The following is an 18946-nucleotide window of genomic DNA, read 5'->3' as shown; positions in this document are numbered from 1 at the left end:
ACGAAAGTTCCTAAAACCCAGGTTTCCACAAAGTTGTATAACCCATTTGGACCTAGCATGTTTGTATGCCGAGCAGAAGAGCGCAACATGAGTCGCAGTTTCTTCCTCCACTAGGCATCCAGGACATAGGCGGTGGGTTATACCCGCCGATTTATTGGTTATGGCACGAAGGGGAAGCGTCCCATACCTGAATTGCAAAAACAACTTCTTAGCTAATGGCGGTTGTATTGAGTCCAGCACCAACTCAAATTTATATTGGGACTTAAAATTTAAAAACCCATATGTTAAGCTCGAAGGGTTTACTGCCTGTAAAATGCTAGTCAATTTGTGCTCTTTCACTGCATTTCCCAAGGTTTTTTTAGAAGTAGCTGGGCAGAATTCTTCAGCGTTTGTCCATAAATCCTCTCTTCCAATTTCACGAAAAGAATCCCTAACAAAGGACAACCAGGGTATACTAACAACCCCCAGAGATGACAATACCACTTTTAGTTCCTCTCTATAGTGACCCTACTCGGGAGTACTCCACAGCCATCGCCAATATAGCAACGGACGGGAGGAGATTAAATCCGGGTTTGGGAGGATATCCAAATCCATCCTTAGTGGTATAGGGGTGTATTTTTTGGCAGGGCCAGAATTTGTCTAATAAAATTATTTTCAGTTTTATGTGGTTTCAGGATAGATGGGTGGTAACTCTGGATCCATGTATGTTGTTGTGGAAAGAAAGGAACTGATGTCAGGTCGAATCGGTGAAGCCTATGTAAGCATGCACGTCAGGTCTGGCATAAAACAATGTTGACGCAAAGCCACCAGCACTACATTCTGGCACGTATAGGTACTGAAAAAGCTTTTCCGGATACAGTCTGATGCTTGGCGGAATATTTAAAAAATGAGGAATCGGCAGCTAGAAGTCTCTCTTAGAAAAAGAATGATAATAGCACACAAGCAAAATCACTCGTTAGTGCTCTTTACAAGACTCTCTAGTTGGCATAGGAGTCAACCTATAAAAATATGCTGATGTAATCTTTACAGAAGGATTAGAACTATTTATAAGATCTCTCTGGAACGTGACGAATCAAGAAACTCTGGTTGTGAAAGCTACTGTCCAAAATCACATCTGTCTGTAGAACTAACTCCTAATGGGGACAATGGGCAAAACTTTGACCTTGGAGGTGCAAGTGAAGGCAAAAAGTGCTTCAGTATTATTTTGTCAATTAAATCAGAGGAGAGTGAAGAAAGTCCTCCCAGCTAAGGGTTGTCCAGTTGCAATAAACATTCTTCTTTCTGCAAATTTAGAATGCTGCAACTGTCCCGACAAAGACGTTGAAGGAGATATTGCTTGTAAACTACAAACTCTTTAGCTTGCCACAACACTTGGTTAATCGGTCACAATTAGATACCACAACACTGGCTTGATGGACAAAGTCTTTTAAACTGTTGAGTCCGGGTCAATTGAAAAAGATATAAACTAAAAGGTTACAGTGCTTAATTCATCCAGGAGATGTCGAAGATTGAAATTCATTCTCTAACCAATAAAGACAATGTTCATGGGATCGTGGGCAGCATGGACATTTCGGCCAATCAGTGCTCTACAAAATGCCATAATACATAAATACATACCTCTGAGGAATTAACTGGTGAGCTAACCAAGGGAAAGTGACAGGCGAGGAGGGAAATTTGACTATAATATAGGGAAATGCCAGGCTCTGACAAGCTCCAACTCGCTCCTTCTCATACCCCCTAACCTAAAAGGAAAATCATCACAAACACTCTCCTTCTCTGGAAATGCCCCCGAAATCTGGAACTCATTCCCTAAGGACCTACGCTGCAGCCCTTCCTTCTCCTGCTTCAAACGAGACCTCAAATCTTTATTACTCAACAATTACTTCTGCTAGGTGAACAAGTTACTTACCTTCGTTGGTTAGTTATAGATTCCTGCCCTTACAATTACCCCCATGCGCCAGACTGGATCCAGATTTTTTTCTCAGCAGTACCCCTGTGCGTCGGTAGGTGGCGACAGTCGACTTCATATCCGTCATCGTGGTCACGGAATGACGTTGCGGTGCCTACTTAACCGCTGCCCCTGAGCGTTGACGTCAGTTCTGACAATTTTCCATGCCAGAAGCGCAGAGCCATGAAAGACACTGACCACTGATGCGCCAGAACTATGGAAAAGTAAGGGAGTCCCTATCCCTAGAAGTCAGTTTTCAGAGCGGGAAGGATGGGTGAGGCAGTAAGGAATCTACAACTAACCTATGTATCTTACAGATACATTGTTACCAAAAGGTAAGTAACTTGATCATCTGAAAAAGACAATTAGTTATAGATTCCTAACCTTAGAATAGATACCTCAGCAATACCAACCCCGGTGGAGGGTCACCGAACCAAGATCACACCTGAAAGTTCTGGAGGACAGAATGGGCAAAATAGCCATCCCTCCGGACATGGCTGTCCAGGCAGTAATATCTGGTGAACGTGTGCCTAGATGCCCACTTTGCCGCCTGGCAGATGCCAAGGAGTGGGGCTCCACGTGCCAATGCAGTAGTTGTTGCCATAGACCTAATGGATTGAACACGCAGCCCCACTGGAGGTTCCTTCTTCGCTAAAGAGGAACAGATTTTAATAAAAAGGACAACCCATCGGGAGATGGTACGCTTTTGGACAGCCCGACCTTTCTTGGCACCCACAAAGCCAACGAAGAGTTTATCATCCACCTGGAAATCTCTGGTGCAGTCAAGGTAGAAGAACAGAGCACGTTTAGGGTCCAGACGGTAGAGTCTCTCCTCCTCCTTGGAAGGGTGCGGAGGCGGGAAAAAGGTGGGCTAACTGATCATCTGTCCTATGTGAAAAGATGTAATCACTTTAGGAGGAATGAGGGTCTCGTCCTAAGCACCACTTTCTCCGGATGCACAGAGAAGAAAGGGGGCTTAGAAGAAAGAGCCTGAAGCTAACTCACCCTGCGAGCAGAGGTGATGGCAACAATAAAAGCAGTTTTGAGGGTAAGGAGCCTAAGAGGACAGTTGTGAAGAAGCTTGAAGGGAGCACACATAAGATAAGTTAAACCGAGGTTCCAGTCCCACCGGGGCATTATGAAAGGGGATGGGGAAAAGAGATGAATAATGCCTTTAAAGAATCTATTCACAATAGGGGACTTGAATAAGGAGGGCTGATCTAGTAGCCGAAGGAAAGCAGAAATAGCTGCAAGATAGCCTTTTAGAGTGCCAAGAGCAGAGCCCTGCTGGGCCAAAAAAAGAATGAACAAAAGAACCCCAGAAAGAGGGGCAGAAAGGGGATCCACACCATGCCACAAACTTATTCCATCGGCAGGCATATACACTTTTCGTGGAGGGACGCCTGGCTGCCAAGATGAGGTTACCGACTTCGGGCGGAAGGTCAAAAGCTGTCAACTGTTGCTGCTCAATCTCCAAGCAAGGAGGTGGAGGCTGGACAGGTTCGGGTGGAGGAACGTCCCTTGTTGCTGCGATAGAAGATCTTCCCGAAGGGGCAGGGAGCCCGGGAATCCTTATAGCCCTCGAGTGCCGACTCTGCTTTACCGCCAAAAAAGCAACAGCCAGGGCATGTCCAGCAAATAGACTGGACATCACCCTAAAAAGCTAGACGTCCTCAACCAGGCGTAGCACCAAACGGCTAACAACGTGGCAATCATTCTGCCCAGTGAGTCGGTGGTATCCAGTCCACCTTATCATGAATTTTGCTGCGTCTCTCCCACCCGCCACTGCCTGCCAGAGAAGGGCCAAGGCCTCCTCCAGACACTGAGGCAGCACTTGCGCAACCGTATCCGAGATAGTATGTCTGTATCGGTCCAAGAAGCACGCAGTATTCATGGACCGCAGTACCAAGCTGGAGGAAGAGAACATGCCCTTTCTAAGATGAACCAGCTTCTTGGATTCCCAGTCTGGGGGAGCAGAAGGGAATGCACCCTTGGAAGAAGAGGTTTGGACCACCAAGCTCTCGGGGGAAGGATGTTGAGTGCGAAAAACAGGGTCGACTGGAGCCGGGCGGTGGGCAATCGTCCTTTCCACAGGAGCCCCAGTGCTGGGCTTGGACCAGGTGCCCAGAAGGACCAGGTGCCTAGAAGGACAAGAGTGCTTTGTTGATGGGCAGAAGGTGTTTCGAGGAGGTTGCCGCAGGCTGAAGCACCTCTGTCAGGAGATTAGTCCTGAACGCAATGAAGGGAGCTCCAGGCCAAAGGCCTCGGCTGTCCTTCGCACCACCACAGCGTAGAACGCTCCCTCATCTGTAGCCAAGGTAGAGGGAGAAAGCATGCCAAGGTCTGGGGAAGTGTCCAGGCCACTGGCTTCACCCAAGTCCTCTCTCTAGTCCGGCTCTTCCAGCTGGTCAGCCAAAGGGTTCAGCGACCCCTCCCAATCCTCATCACCACCTTCTCGGCGATAGGGAACATCAAGGATCAACAGGGGAACAAAAGTACCCTCCGGCATCAGACTCAACATAGACCGACATCGGTCTGGCTACGGGTCCATCTCCGGGCGGGGTATCGAAGGCCAGGACCCCCGACCCGCTCTTCCGTGCCCGAAGGCGCCTGGCAGAGTCGGGCTGCCTAAAGATACTATGGAGGGCTTTGTAAAAAGCACGAAGTTGGGCAGGGGACGCCCAGCTCCCGAAAACAGAGGGAGGCGCAGGGTCATCCCAGAAGGAGGAACCGAAGATGGAGCCTTAGAGAGACGACGCTCCGGATACCAAGTCACATCGGCCAACCGACGAGAAGGCGAGTAGCTCCGGTGCTTCTTCGCCTTCTTCTTGGACAAGGTGTGATGGCTCCGCGAGCGGTCTCAGGACCTTCCCCTCGAGCGAGACCGGGAGTGACGCGAAGCAGATTGCCGGGCCTCCAAAAGCTTTTGGGACTGCTCCCGCAAAAACTTAGAATTCATGGCCCGGCAGTTGGAACACGACTTTGGGTTGTGGTCGGGCTCCAGACACCAAAGGCACACGAGGTGCAGGTCCGTCACAGACATCAGTTTGTGACAGGCCTTGCACTTTTTGAAGCCGGTCCGATAATTGGACATCCCGGACCCTCACACACCAGGAGCCGAAGACTTGAAAAGGAGTCGACAAAATGTCAAAAAAAGCTTAGACAAAAAGTGACTAAAGGGGTAGCTCTCTCTCGATCTGCGCTAGGCTGTCAAGGAAAAACAGAGAACTGACGTCAGTGCGCTGGGGACGTCGTCTAAGTAGGCACAGCAACGTCATTACGGCGACCACGGAAAAAATTCTACGGATCTAGTCTGACCCTTGGGGGTAATTCTAAGGTAAGGAATCTATAACTAACTGTCTCTTTCAGATCATGCAATTACTTACGCTTCCCAAAGACCCAACTCTCTTGGACATTTCAGTTGGAATCTATTCCTTGCCAACTCAAACTCTATCCTCTTCCCCAGCCCCCAATTACTTTACTGATTTATATTAACTATGCTCTCCCTATGTCTACTTTAATACTCTGTGCTCCTATTTTCTGTATATGACTTCATGGGATGCCTTTTTACCTCTCGCCATGTACTTGTGTAAGCTTATTCTCTAAACATGTAAAGCGCTCTGTTAACTTTGGGTCGAGCCAGCGCTATATAAAACTCAAAAAATAATAAATAAAAATAAATAACTAATTGAGAGGCACCAACTCACTGGTGAAGAGGAATGCCAACTGGAGGCTTTGATAATCTTAATTATATCACTGAAGAGAAAAATAGCCACCAATATTTTGTTTGTAAAAGTTCCAAAACAAGCCGAAAACGTGTTACTTACCTGTAACAGTTTTGTGGTTTGAGGCTTCTGTAAATTTACAAGTTGCACATTCTTCCACCACCTAGACGTTCAGTTAAGTAATGTTCTTCATAAATAAAGTATTACTTTGGGCATCAACTATAGGACAAGCCGTATGATTCATGAAGTGGACTGTAAGCCTACAATGCTCCAGTATGTTATCACCCTCTTTAGATTATTTGACCTCATGATATGTGGTAATTCTGAACTGTGTGTTATATTATCCTAATTACTAACATGATTTCCATTATTCCTTTCCAAAGTGAGGACAGGATTGTTCCATGTGAATCTAGAATAAGCTTAAATTGCAAAACAATCTTTACAGGAAAGTAACTAGTTACTTTGGCAGCGTGAACCTGTTCTACATTCCGATGCAATACATCAATTACAGAACCAGATTTCCTCTAAGAAAGAGTCTGTAAACAAGGAGTAGTCACAAACAAATGTCTTAACATGATCTGTCCCGCAGCTGCTTTCTACCTGGATTAAATAACTATGCAGTAAGTTTTTGTATAGGTACGTTTTTATGTACATAATGTGGCTGCACTGCCAATGTCGGGTATCAATGCATTGCCAAGGTAGACAAAGTACCCATTTCCTTTGTAGAATGTGTCCCTGGCTTGGTTCATAGTGAATTTACTAATACCTGTACTGTCTCTCCAACTGATATAACAGTCCAAGAATTCCCTATTAAATGTGAGACATGCAATATAAAAACATGTCTGTCTGACCGATTCTGTTGCATCCATGTTATACAATATTGCCTTTCTAACATTGTGTAAAGCCCATTCAGCCACAGAGCTTACTTTTTGAAAGAAAGTCTGCTACTGATATAATGATTAATGGAAAAGCAGAACTAGGTTGAGGGAATTTTTGGATGTGGCCCCATCACAACCATATTTTTATGCATATGTAAATATATTAGTTGTATAAGGCAACCTAATTTCACTATCCATAAGGAAGGACGTAACTGCTACCAAAAAGCAGATTTTAACAACAGATGTTAGGGTAACTTCAGCCATGGATTTAAAAGCTAGCAGTAATATATTTAAAATTGCTCAAATTCGATGCTGGGCGAATGTCTATCTGGTGGACATACTCTTTTCATGCCTTCCAAAACAAGCATTTGCAATGCAATAGGTCTCGCATTATTAAAGCTTGAGCTATTGCCATTGATAATAAGAATGCAACACCAATAGCTTAATCTTGAATAATGTGAGACCTATAGCATTGCAAATGCTTGTTACTTTAGAGCGTGTGCTGTTATGCCCAGAACTGCCGACTTTGGAACTAGAATGTGAGTCCTGGCGTCGCCTCCACATCCTGTGATTTTGAGCAAATCACTTACTCCCCTGTGCCTAAAACAGAATCTAACCGTGTGTAATGTAACTCATGTTTGTGTGAAGCGCTCTAGTGCCCTTGAGCCGAGTTCGTACTTTGTAAACTGCAAAAAGAAAAAAAAATGCTTGTTAACCTTGTGTTAGGAAGACAGTGAATTAAAAAAACGCATAGGCCTTCCAAGGTAAACTGAATAGCCACACTCGACAGCCATAAAACCTATCTCTGTGACAAGGACTCTGGATAAGCCATACTTTTGTCCACTGGCCTAGGTGAGGAAAAGACACCATGATGAACCATGCCACTTATGTGGGTGTGGGATTTAAGTGGGTGCTGGATTGCATCGAGAAAAAAAAAAGTAGGCTAGTAGACTGACCATATTCAGGAAGTAAAACAGTTCCACAAACCGTAATTTAAAGTAGCAAAGGAAAAACTTTTTAGCCTGCTGGTTAAGGACTTTAGGCCAGTGTTTGCTAAATACATTTTTTTACTAGAATAATAAACACTGAATATTGGCAAGGGACGATTTTCAAAATAGCAGGAATATTTGACGTTCCTATTCAGTGAGGTAACTTTGGCCCCATTCCTCGCAACACTGTGATGATCTTTCTCCAGAGGGACGCAGCATTCCCAGATGAGCATACAACCACTCTACACTGTTCAATGCTATGAGAACAACTCCAAAAGTACAAGCCATCTTGTGCAATAAATAAGCATTTTGTTTAAATGACAGATTCAATCTAAACAGACTCCTTATTGTATTCATCTGTGTATTGAATTGGGCAATAGCAACGAGGTACATGCTAGCTTTCTGATTAAAGATGGAGACCAGCAAAACTATATTGTTGAGTTGCAGAGAGTGAGAAGCCATGAAAATCACGATTTTCTCATTGCGTCCAAAAGAAGAAGAGATATTGGAAATTCAAAACGTTTTTCTTCTTTGGCCTTCGCACTCTACGGAATCTAGACACCAGAACTACCATGGGTGGGTGTGGTTCGAGCCACACACATTCAAAATACATGTCTATCGTAAGCACTCAGACGCTCCACTCACTTGCATGTATGGTACTATACAAAAACACACAACTAAAATCAAACTAAAACAAAGTAAAACTCCAGGGAAAGGGCTTTGGGGTAAGGTACGTGCCTTTTAAAAAACTAGCGCTCTGATACCTTTGGGACGAGTTTGCGCTATATAAAACAGCAAAACAAAACTAGAGAGCCAGGTAATCCACAAAACCTGTACAATCTGTAACCTGAAATCCAGACCCGAAGAACAACCTGCATAGGTTGCATCCGGGTACCCAGAACTGAAACACCAGTGCAATCTTTACGTCTGCACAGGGACACCCAAAACTCGCAGAAAGTACACAACATACAGTCCCAGGCACCGAAGAACGATCACTGTGTGCTTTTCCCGTACACCTAAGACCTGGACAGTAGAATAAACTGCACACGCAGTGCCCATGATTATGGCCTTCCATCTTATAACCACTATGCTGCTGACCTACTGCCACTCGTGAAGCACAGCATCCGTATGCACCGGAAGGCAACAAGGCGTAGCTCACGTCTGCCTGATTAAGGGTTGAGAGTTCACCGCATAGTGATCAGAAGGAAATAGACACCGCCGGAACCGTGCTCAACACCCTTAATACATAGGAATGGTAATCCAAGTCAGCTGGACTTGTGGCCAGCACAACCCCATATGTGTTCAAGAGCACATCAGTGCCAGTGAATCACGCTCATCTCTGGAAACCTCTGCCATCGAGCTACGAGGCAGTGTGACTATCCAGAAAGTATGGATGTTGTAGGTTAAGAATACCATTTGTTAGAACCACTGACGCACAATATTCAAGTAGGGCTTTACCCCTCGGGGTGCACTCACCCCGCGTGACAAACTAAATCACCAGGAACAGCACGACAAATTGCAATGCCTGAAAAGATCCAAAGAAATAACAAATCCGGTCCACCCCAAATCAGCCACAACACAGACAATCCCTGCGTTGACAAACAAAGCTGACCTTATGCCCAAATGCTTCCTATTAATGGAAATCAAGCAGCCGGTGTCTGTTGCAGCGCCTCTGCTGCTAACACGCCAGCGAGTGGTGCGCGCGCGCCACAGCGACACACGTAACGACATGGCCTATTGGTGTCTATTACGTGCACCAATCACGTAATAGACACCAATAGGCCAAGGGCGGAGCAATGCGCGGCCTGTGGCCTATTTCGTGCAGTCTTTCATTAAAAGACGCACGCAAAGGCCAATAGCTGCCCACAAAAGGAAAAGCACACGCATGAGCATGTGCGATTCCTAGGGCAGCTTCCAAACCCCCTTTTTCCCCTACTAAAGGACTCGCGCTGCGTGCACTGCTGCACAGTGCAACGCAGGGCGCAAGCCCTAAAAAGCCTGAATATCTAGAATCTTAAAAACATGAATTAGTGGGTTCTTCCCTGCATGTCATAACAGCTGTCCAATGTAATTTGATGAAAATGTAACTTAATTAATACTCAGTAACTCAACCTACTCTAGCTAAGAAGCTATTTTTACAATTTAGATACGGAACTCTGCCTCTGCATGCACTTACTGACAGGTGGTTGGGAGGCCCACCCCACTTATGCCCAGGATGTAAGCAGGAGGAGGAATCCCCTCTTCATATTATACTTTTCTGCCCTACATATGCTGTGATTCGGAAGAAGTGGGTCGTCAGTTATGCAAAAATTTGGGCATCAGGAACTATCTTGTTTTTTATAGGATTTTAAGAACTGATACTAGTCCTGTGATAGTTGCTGCAGTTGCAAAGTTTTTGTTCTCAATGTGGCATATAAGCAGGAAATTAATTAGCCAAACTCTGTAACGTTCGTACCAATCGAATTATGTAGATCTCGGGAATGAATTTGTGTAATACATGTAATTTTACTCTTATTTTAATCACATCTAGACTTGATTTAAACTGTTATAAATCTTTAATTGTGTTTTCCCAACCAGATATTTTGCAGCATTGATGTATTTTTATCTAATTGGATTGTTTTTGAATGCAATTTTACAATTGATGGTGGAATATCTGAAATCTGTATTCTTTTTAACATGCATGTGCTTTTATGGTTATATCCAACCGAAATAAAGTTTTTTTGAATGAATGAATGAATGAATGAAAATATTCAGTAACCTCAAAAAATATTGAGTAAAAAGTCTCTCATCAGGTAGACTTATGTGCTGGTCCACTTCCTGACCAACTAACTGATAATGGCTCTACCCCACTTCCAAATGTCTGTCCCCTCCTCAAACACTAGATCACCCATTTAAGCCATAACCTTGCCCACCTTAAACCGTACCTCACCCACCTCGGTTTCCAGCAGCCTGTGCCCAATCAGGCTCATGGACTCCCCGAGGAGCTGTAGATGAGCAGCCACGTCAATGGGCTGCGTCTCCGTGACTTTCACAGGAGAAGAGGAGAGCGCCAGTAAGCTAGAGGGTGACTTCTTGTGAGGCGATGTGGAAGAACCTGGAGATAGAGAAAATGAAAGAGAGAGAGAGAAATGTGGATAATTTGTAAAGGGTGAAACAGTGTCACAAAACCTATGCTAGGCAGATGGTGCCTTTTGGAGGACACAGTCGTCAACAGTCTGAGAAATGTTTATTTCCTCACTTGGCCTCCTTTAAGAAAGGTATGTGGTGAAGTGTGGTCGAGGGTGTGTGTGTATTGGTTTAGTTCTTGCAAAGGCTCTACCAATAGTCAGTATCCTTATCAAGCACACACAGAGTATGTCTGGAATGAAGAGCAGTTGAGAGTCCCTTTATTCATCATGAATCAAGCACACAGAACCTGTGCATTGGCCAGCCAATCTGCGCTTGTGCAACAAGGCATCAACTCTCCTTTAGCAGGGCAAGCAAGCTTCTATTTTACTCTCTCCATGCCTATTAGATATGGTTAATGTATGTATGAGCAGACCCTATTAGACAGGAAAGAGAGAATCAGTGATACACAGGACAACCACAACTCAGAAATCCAATTGATCCTAACTTACAGCAAAGAGAATCATGATATCATCAAGATTATGAATAAACATTGGAATGTCCTTATGAAAGACCCAGACATTGGATGCAACCTGGGAAATGGACCTAACATAACCCAGAGAAGAGAGACATCATTGAATGATAAATTAGTACATAGCCATTTTACTACATCACGGGCCCGATCATGGTTACAGGAACATCGAAAAGTTTTCTGCAAGTGTGAGAAATGTAAATCGTGTTGCATTGCAAAAAATACTAAGGAAATTGTGGACTTTAAGGGAAGAACTTCCCTCATCAATGAGAAAATCAAGATATAGTTAACATGTTGGAATGTAATTGTGGTCTAAATATATTGGCAGCTCCATCTGCCAATTAAAGAGGAGGATCTTAGAACATATTCGAATTCGAACAATAAAAAACAAAAACAACTATGCAATGACAAAACATATGAACACACATCAGGGAAACAGCTGGCAACAAATGAAGTACTGGGGCATTGCATCAGTACCCACCAATGAGAGGGTCGGGGATAGAACAACAAAACTGAGAAGCCTTGAATCCAGAATTATAATTCAATTCCGTACCAAACAACTATACAGATATATTAATTCATTCATTCATTCATTCTCTCTCTCTCTCTCTCTCTCCTGTGATGAATGTAACTAGAGTTTTCCCAACCTAAAAAGAGAGTTGGGTTTATATAAACCAGAAGGGGTTTGGCCCCAACGTCTAACAGAAACACCCCTGCTTGGTAGCTCAAACAGGATTGTCTCAAAAGTCAAAAACAATTAAGCAATCAAAGCGTGTACCGAACATCATTTTTAAGAAGACTGTCTTTCAATAATATTTTCTTACCATCTTTTCAATGAACACCTTAGCTGGCAGACATAGATGATAAAAACATTCAGGCATTTACACATGTTTCACCTGATGTGATTGTCACCAACTGTGACAATGTGGGGGTCATTGACAAACATCACCCAACCTTCAGTATGGCTCACCTGACCCAGAGCACGACTCACCTGACCCAGAGCACGACTCACCTGACCCAGAGCACGACTCACCTGACCCAGAGCACGACGACTCACCTGACCCAGAGCACGACGACTCACCTGACCCAGAACACGACGACTCACCTGACCCAGAGCACGACAACTCACCTGACCCAGAGCACGACAACTCACCTGTCCCAGAGCACGACTCATCTGACCCAGAGCACGACTCACCTGACCCAGAGCACGACGACTCACCTGACCCAGAGCACGACGACTCACCTGACCCAGAGCACGACGACTCACCTGACCCAGAGCACGACGACTCACCTGACCCAGAGCACGACGACTCACCTGACCCAGAGCACGACTCACCTGACCCAGAGCACGACTCACCTGACCCAGGGCACGACTCACCTGACCCAGGGCACGACTCACCTGACCCAGAGCACGACTCACCTGACCCAGAACATGACTCACCTGACCCAGAGCACGACTCACCTGACCCAGAGCTGACCCTTAGCATCCCTCCCCCAGCCCCTGTCATGCCCCACCCGGCCCAGTGAATGCATTACCCTGTGCATCAAACCTCACTGAACACTGAATGTTCCTCATCGTGCCCTGCGCAACCGACTTCACCCGGCTTTGTGGAAACCTCACCCTGCCCTTTTTGCATGCCCTGCAAGGTCCTTACCTCTGCCCTTTAGTGTGCCATCAGATGAACTGAATTTGCGCTTTACAGTTGTTGCCTCTGCCTTGTTCTGTTTGTGCTGGAGGTACTGAGCCCTCTGCTTCCAGACCTGTGGAAGTAAGATAGTGAGAAAGATGAGAACTAGGGAGCTCTGAGAGAGGGGAACTGGAGGAGGACAGAGGACAAGGCCAAATAAACAAAAGGTGGGCTCTTTCAAAGAGGAGTGGGAGAAAATTTGGGGAAAACGCTTTGGCAGAACTACATTTCTCCACATTAATTCCCGAAAGAATATTTTTGCTACTTTTCTCTGCCCTGGTAAGCTGCTTCAAACCAGAAATAATTCTCCCATTTCTTCATTAGGGACACTGCAAGAAATACACTAATTTAATACATATTTCAGAAAACGACCATCACCTCAGAAAGGACACGTTTGGAAAGCCAGGAAACTAGGAATGCAAAGTTGTACTTTAAGTCAGCTAACGTTTGTATTGTGTTGGAAATCGCTCAAGTTGTGCAGGACTATCCCAATTGTTTAAATTGCAAATTTCTGCCATTTACAAAGCAAACTCTTCTTTCAAAGTATTTAAATGCAAAGCAAAGAAGCAAGAGATGCAGACGAGCAACTGGGCTGCAACGTTCTATCAAAACAACTTCCCCTTTAAGAAACAGCGCAAAATACTAAAAAAATAGCGATTGGTGAAAGTTTACCAGATAACTGCATTATCAGGGTAACCACTGCCCAATTCTGAGCTTTCACTTAACAACTAAGTGCATTCTGGAAGTTGTAGCTACAACTAAACAATTTGGAATATAGTTCTAGAACACAATGGTTCACAGACCTAAAAAGTTAACCTAGATATGGTGTCCAAGATGGCATGCCGAAATCTGGCAACCATGGAAAACGTTTATTACCCTCTTTTACAGTTGCTGCATATTTTCCCTAGTGCAATCCTTCAGTTTTTGCAGAGGTTTTCGAGTTGTATATTTTGAAAAAATATTATTTTTGCCTTTGTTGCAATTAGTCTGTGGTGGTGCTTTTAGTAACCTCCAGAGAGAAGGTGCTGATAGATCTCCTTGTTTAAACTCTTGGTGGCCACAAATTTATCAAGGGCTTTTTAAGTCTGGCAAGAAGTACATAGCTGTGAGCATAAGAGAAAGAGAGAGAGAGTCTGTGCATCTCTCTCTCTGGGATTTATGAGCAGAGATAACCGGCTTTATGGATATAAACTCTGGAGTAAAGCATGTTGCTGGAAAACCATAGGACCGGGGGTAAAGCTGAGATGGATAAGAGATACATGGTGGAAGAGGTGGATCGGATAGAGATGAGAACTGGGAAAAGTGGACAGGAGAGTGGTGAGATTAGGAGAAGCAGACATGAGAACGATGAGAACTGAGAAACGTGTGTATATATAAGAAAGGGTCAAAAGAAGGGAACTGGATAGGAGTAAATAGACCTCGCTAAACGACAATGCATCAAACTGAGAAAGTAAGACCCTCTTTCCTGTGTATACCACATAGTATCATAGAATAGACAATATGCCTATTTAAATAGAACAAGCACTGGCATAGCCAATAGGTCTCGCATTTGGGACCTTATAAGTGTTTAGCCATGCAACAGTTGGTGTTGTGGCACCAAGGATATTCTGTTGCATAACTAAATACTTATAGGGTCCAAAAAGTGAGATCTATTGGCGATGCCAATGCTTGTTTGTTTTTTGCTGCTGTTTTGTTTAAGTTGCCAGATCTACAATAGATGGACATGGTTTTTGTTAACAGTTCTTTGCTTCAAATGAACTTGTTTTCATTGCTCTAAAGAACAAGTTACTTACCTTTGGTAACACTTTTTCTGGTGGATACAGTATCTGCCTGTGGATTCCTCGGCTTGTCAATATCCCCTGCGCCAGCAACATTCGGAAATTTTTGTAGCTCTCCACGCCGACGAGGACGCGGACGACGTCACAGAGGCACGGCTTCGCTCGCGACCTTGCTGACGTCAGCGGATCCATAAGAGAGCCTCGTCGGCGTGATGACGTCAGTTCCGCCCTTTTTTCCGTGCCCCCGAGGCACACGGACGGACCAACATAAATAGGTACAGTATACACAGTATTCAAATCAACACACACAGTGCGAAATCAATACAAAAAGCAAGAAGAAATACACATTTCCATTAAAAGATATAACCATAAAATAATCATTATGCAGGCATAGAAGAGTGGACAACGGGAAGGCGGGTGGGTCAGCGAGGAATCCACAGGCAGATACTGTATCCACCAGAAAAAGCGTTACCGAAGGTAAGTAACTTGTTCTTGTGATGGATACATCTGCCAGTGGATTCCTCACCTTGTGAAAGTGTGGAGGGAGGCCCAGGTTGCCGCTCTACAAAGGTCCTCAACAGTAACACCTCTAGATAATGCAGATGTAGAAGACTTTGTCCTGGTAGAATGAGCTCTTAAACCCTCTGGAGCTTCCTTACCGGCCAAAGAGTAACAAATCTTGATGCACAAGACAATCCATCTGGAAAGTGTGCGCTTGTGCACTGCTCTGCCTTTTTTGCAGCTAGCAAAACCCACAAAGAGCTGGTCATCCGCCCTCTTTGGGTCCAAACGGTGAAGTCGCTCCTCCTCCTTGGAAGGGTGAGGGGGAGGATAGAAAGAAGGAAGGGTAATGGACTGCCCCAGATGGAAGGGAGTTACCACCTTAGGCAGAAAAGCAGCCCTGGTCCTAAGAACCATTCTTTCAGCATGAATGGTCAAGAATGGGGGTTTTGAACTCAGAGCTTGAAGCTCACTTACCCTCCTTGCCGAGGTATTAGCAACTAGAAAGACAGTTTTAAAAGACAACAGTCTCAAGGGACACTTGTGCAAGGCCTCAAAGGGAGAACCCATCAAGTAGGATAAGACAAGATTTTAGTCCCATTGAGGCACAATAAATGGAGTGGGTGGAAATTTGTTGGTAAGGCCCTTAATAAAACGTAACACAATAGGAGATTTTAAACAAGGACGGCTGATCCGACAAACAAAGGAATGCCAACAAAGCCGATAAATTGCCCTTCCCAGTGGCCACTGCAAAGCCCTGCTGGGCTAAAGAAAGAGCAAACTGAAGGATGTTGGATAAACGGGCCCTTAAGGGGTCAATAGACTTCTCTCCACACCATGAGACAAATTTGTACCACCTATCGGAATAAATAGACTTGGTGGAGTGCCGCCTGGCCGAAAGAATGACATCAACCACGTCAGGCGGGAGAGAAATAATTCAGATTGCCCCATTCAATCTCCAGGCATGAAGGTGTAAGCTCTGGAGGTGGGGGTGTAGAACCTGCCCCTGCGACTGCGAGAGGAGATCTGCCCTGAGCGGGAGATGGAGCCACACCCTTCTTGGCCAATCCGGGACACTCAATATGACTTGGACCCGGTCTTGGCAAATCTTCCTCAGAACCAGAGGAATCAAGGGTATGGGAGGAAACGCTTAAAGGAGTTGTGAGCCCCAACTCAACTGAAACGCGTCTCCCAGCGCTCCCTGGATCGGATACTGGAGACTGCAGAATGACGGGCAGTGAGAGTTTTTCATGAGTGGCAAACAGGTCCACCCGAGGAGTTCCCAAAGACCGGAAGATGTGACGAACCACCTCCAGATGAAGCCTCCACTCGTGATCGGCTGAAAACTGCAGACTGAGACTGTCTGCACGTACGTTCAGAACTCCGGCTAGATGATTTGCCATCAGACAAATCTGATGGTCCCAAACCCAGAACCAGCGAAGCAGAGCCTCTCTGCAGAGACAATGCAACCCCACTCCTCCCTGTTTGTTGACATAACACATCGCGGTAGTGTTGTCTCTTAGGACCTGAACCGACTGGCGAAGGGAAGGGAGGAAGGCCTTGAGTGCCAAACATATCGCCCGCAACTCTAGAAGGTTGATGTGAAGCAACCTTTCCTCTGGAGACCAAAGGCCTTTGATCTCCAGATTCCCTAGATGAGCAGCCCACTCTAGAATGGATGCATCCGTTATCACTGTGGCCACCGATGGAAGAAGATGGAAGGGCTTTTCCTGAGTCAGATAGCCCTCCACGATCCACCAAGACAGATCCGCTGCAGCTTCTCTGGAGATCCTCACAGACTCCCTGAGATCTCCTTTTTGCTGATACCACTGCCTGTGGAGGCACCACTGGAGCGCCCTCATGTGCCAGCGTGCATGGTTGACCAACATAATGCAGGAAGCAAACAGACCGAGCAGGCGAAGGACCTTCAGGACTGGAACGACCGCTCCATTGTAAAACAAAGGAATAATTTCCTGAATGTCGAGAATCCTTTGTGGAGGAGGGAATGCTCGACAGACAGTAGTGTCCAGTACCGCCCCTATGAACAGGTTGCGCTGAGAGGGCACCAGGTGAGACTTGGGCACGTTTATCGAAAAAAACAATTTGTACAACAGCTGAATTGTCACCTGCAGATGATGAAGCACCTTCTCTGGCGACTCCGCTTTGATCAGCCAGTCATCCAGATAGGGGAAAACTGGAATCCCTGACCTCCTGAGATGGGCTGCCACCACTGCCATCACCTTGGTGAAGACTCGAGGTGCAGTAGTAAGTCCAAACAAGAGGACCGCAAACTGATAATGTTGCGACGCCACCGTAAAACGGAGATACTTCCTGTGTGACTTCAGGATCGGGATATGAAAATACGCGTCCTGCAAGTCGATCGACATCATCCAGTCCTCTTGCTGCAGCACTTGAAGAACCTGCACTAGGGTGAGCATCTTGGAACGTTTCTTGCTTCAGAAAAAGATTCAACATCCTGAGATTCAGGATTGGACTTAACCTGCCATCCTTTTTGGGTATCAGAAAATACCAGGAGTAGCATCCCTGACCCCTTTCCTGCTCTGGCACCACCTCTATCGCACCTGTAGAAGAAGAAGATGTCCTCCGAGCAAACCCCTTGATAAGGAGGGTAATTTGGAGGGAATTCCCGAAAGGGAAGAGCATACCCATTCTCCACAAGATTGAGAACCCAAAGGTCTTTAGTGACCGATTCCCAATCTTGTAACAAATGAGTAAGTCGACCCCCCACAGGACCAACAGGATCCAGAATGGTGGATCTAGGGCTGCTTTGCTGTGTAAGAGGAGGAGAGGGAGAGGAGGAGGAGGAGGGCTGACGACCTCGTGGGCGACCTCTGTTCCTGACCGTATATGACTTATATAGGGTGTTCTGCTGCTGCTGCTAAGGCTGTCTGTATGTCCGTAAGGACGCCCTTCCAAAGCCCCTGAACTTCCTATAAGAAGAACCCCTAGACTGTGTATGCAGACCCAGAGACTTGGCTGTAGCCTTGCTTTCTTTAAATCTTTTCAAAGCTGCATCTGCCTTTTTCTCAAAAAGTCCAGAACCATCAAATGGGAGGATCAAAAGAGTTGCCTGGACATCCTGAGAGAATTCCGAAGATTTAAGCTAGGCACTTCTCCTAGATGCAACCGAAGACCCCATTATCCTGGCTACAGAGTCCGCTGTATCAAGGCCACTCTGGATCACCTGTCTTGCAGCCGCCTGAGTGAGTGTCAGACAATACCTCAAAGTTCTTTTCTTTCTGCCCTCCTCCGATAACTTTGGAGCCATTTGTTTAGCAGAATCCATTAAGGCATGGATATACCTGCCCAAAAGGCAAGTGACATTGGGGGACTTAAGAGCCATAGAAGCTGATGAAAACACCTTTGTAGCAGCCTGATCCAGTCTCTTAGATTCTCTGTCACCCGAAGTCTGTGGAAAAGCTCCAGCCGATTTCTTTGAGCAGGCGGCTTGAATACCTAAGCTTTAAGGTGCAGGATGTGAGGATAAAAACTCCGGATCTCCTGGAGCCGTCCTATATCTTCTGGCAACTGATCTTGAGACTGCCGGAGCCGAAAAGGGTTTTTGCCAAACCTCCATAATTGGCTCAGTGATAGCGTCATTGAATGGAAGTAAAGGTTCAATTACTGCAGAAGGAGAATGAAGTACCTATGTCAGAATGTTGGATTTAAATTCCGTTGTCTGGAGTTGTAAATCCAAAAGATCAGCAGCCTTACGAATCACAGTGTGGTAAGGAACCACATCTTTAGACGGAACCTCTGAAGGAGGAGAGAGTTGCCATTC

General features: G+C 45.5%; 1 protein-coding gene across 2 annotated transcripts in view; it reads right to left on the bottom strand.

The window, feature by feature from the left end:
* The window catches only part of HMGXB4 (HMG-box containing 4), a 264459-nt gene that overhangs the window by 35940 nt on the left and 209573 nt on the right, over positions 1–18946 (bottom strand). The window contains exons 7-8 of one of the 2 annotated variants that reach the window (XM_086962893.1): positions 12833–12938; positions 10465–10634 (exon numbers count right to left, since the gene is read on the bottom strand). In XM_086962893.1, coding sequence (XP_086819019.1) covers positions 10465–10634; positions 12833–12938 — 276 coding nt within the window. The remainder of the gene's footprint in view (positions 1–10464; positions 10635–12832; positions 12939–18946) is intronic. The other variant, XM_086962899.1, reaches the window with a different exon arrangement.

Source organism: Lissotriton vulgaris, chromosome 1_1 (assembly GCF_964263255.1).
Source record: "Lissotriton vulgaris chromosome 1_1, aLisVul1.2, whole genome shotgun sequence".
NCBI classification, from domain to species: Eukaryota; Metazoa; Chordata; class Amphibia; order Caudata; family Salamandridae; genus Lissotriton; species Lissotriton vulgaris.
The sequence above is the reverse complement of the archived record's forward strand: the minus strand, read 5'-3'. Positions and strand labels throughout refer to the sequence as shown.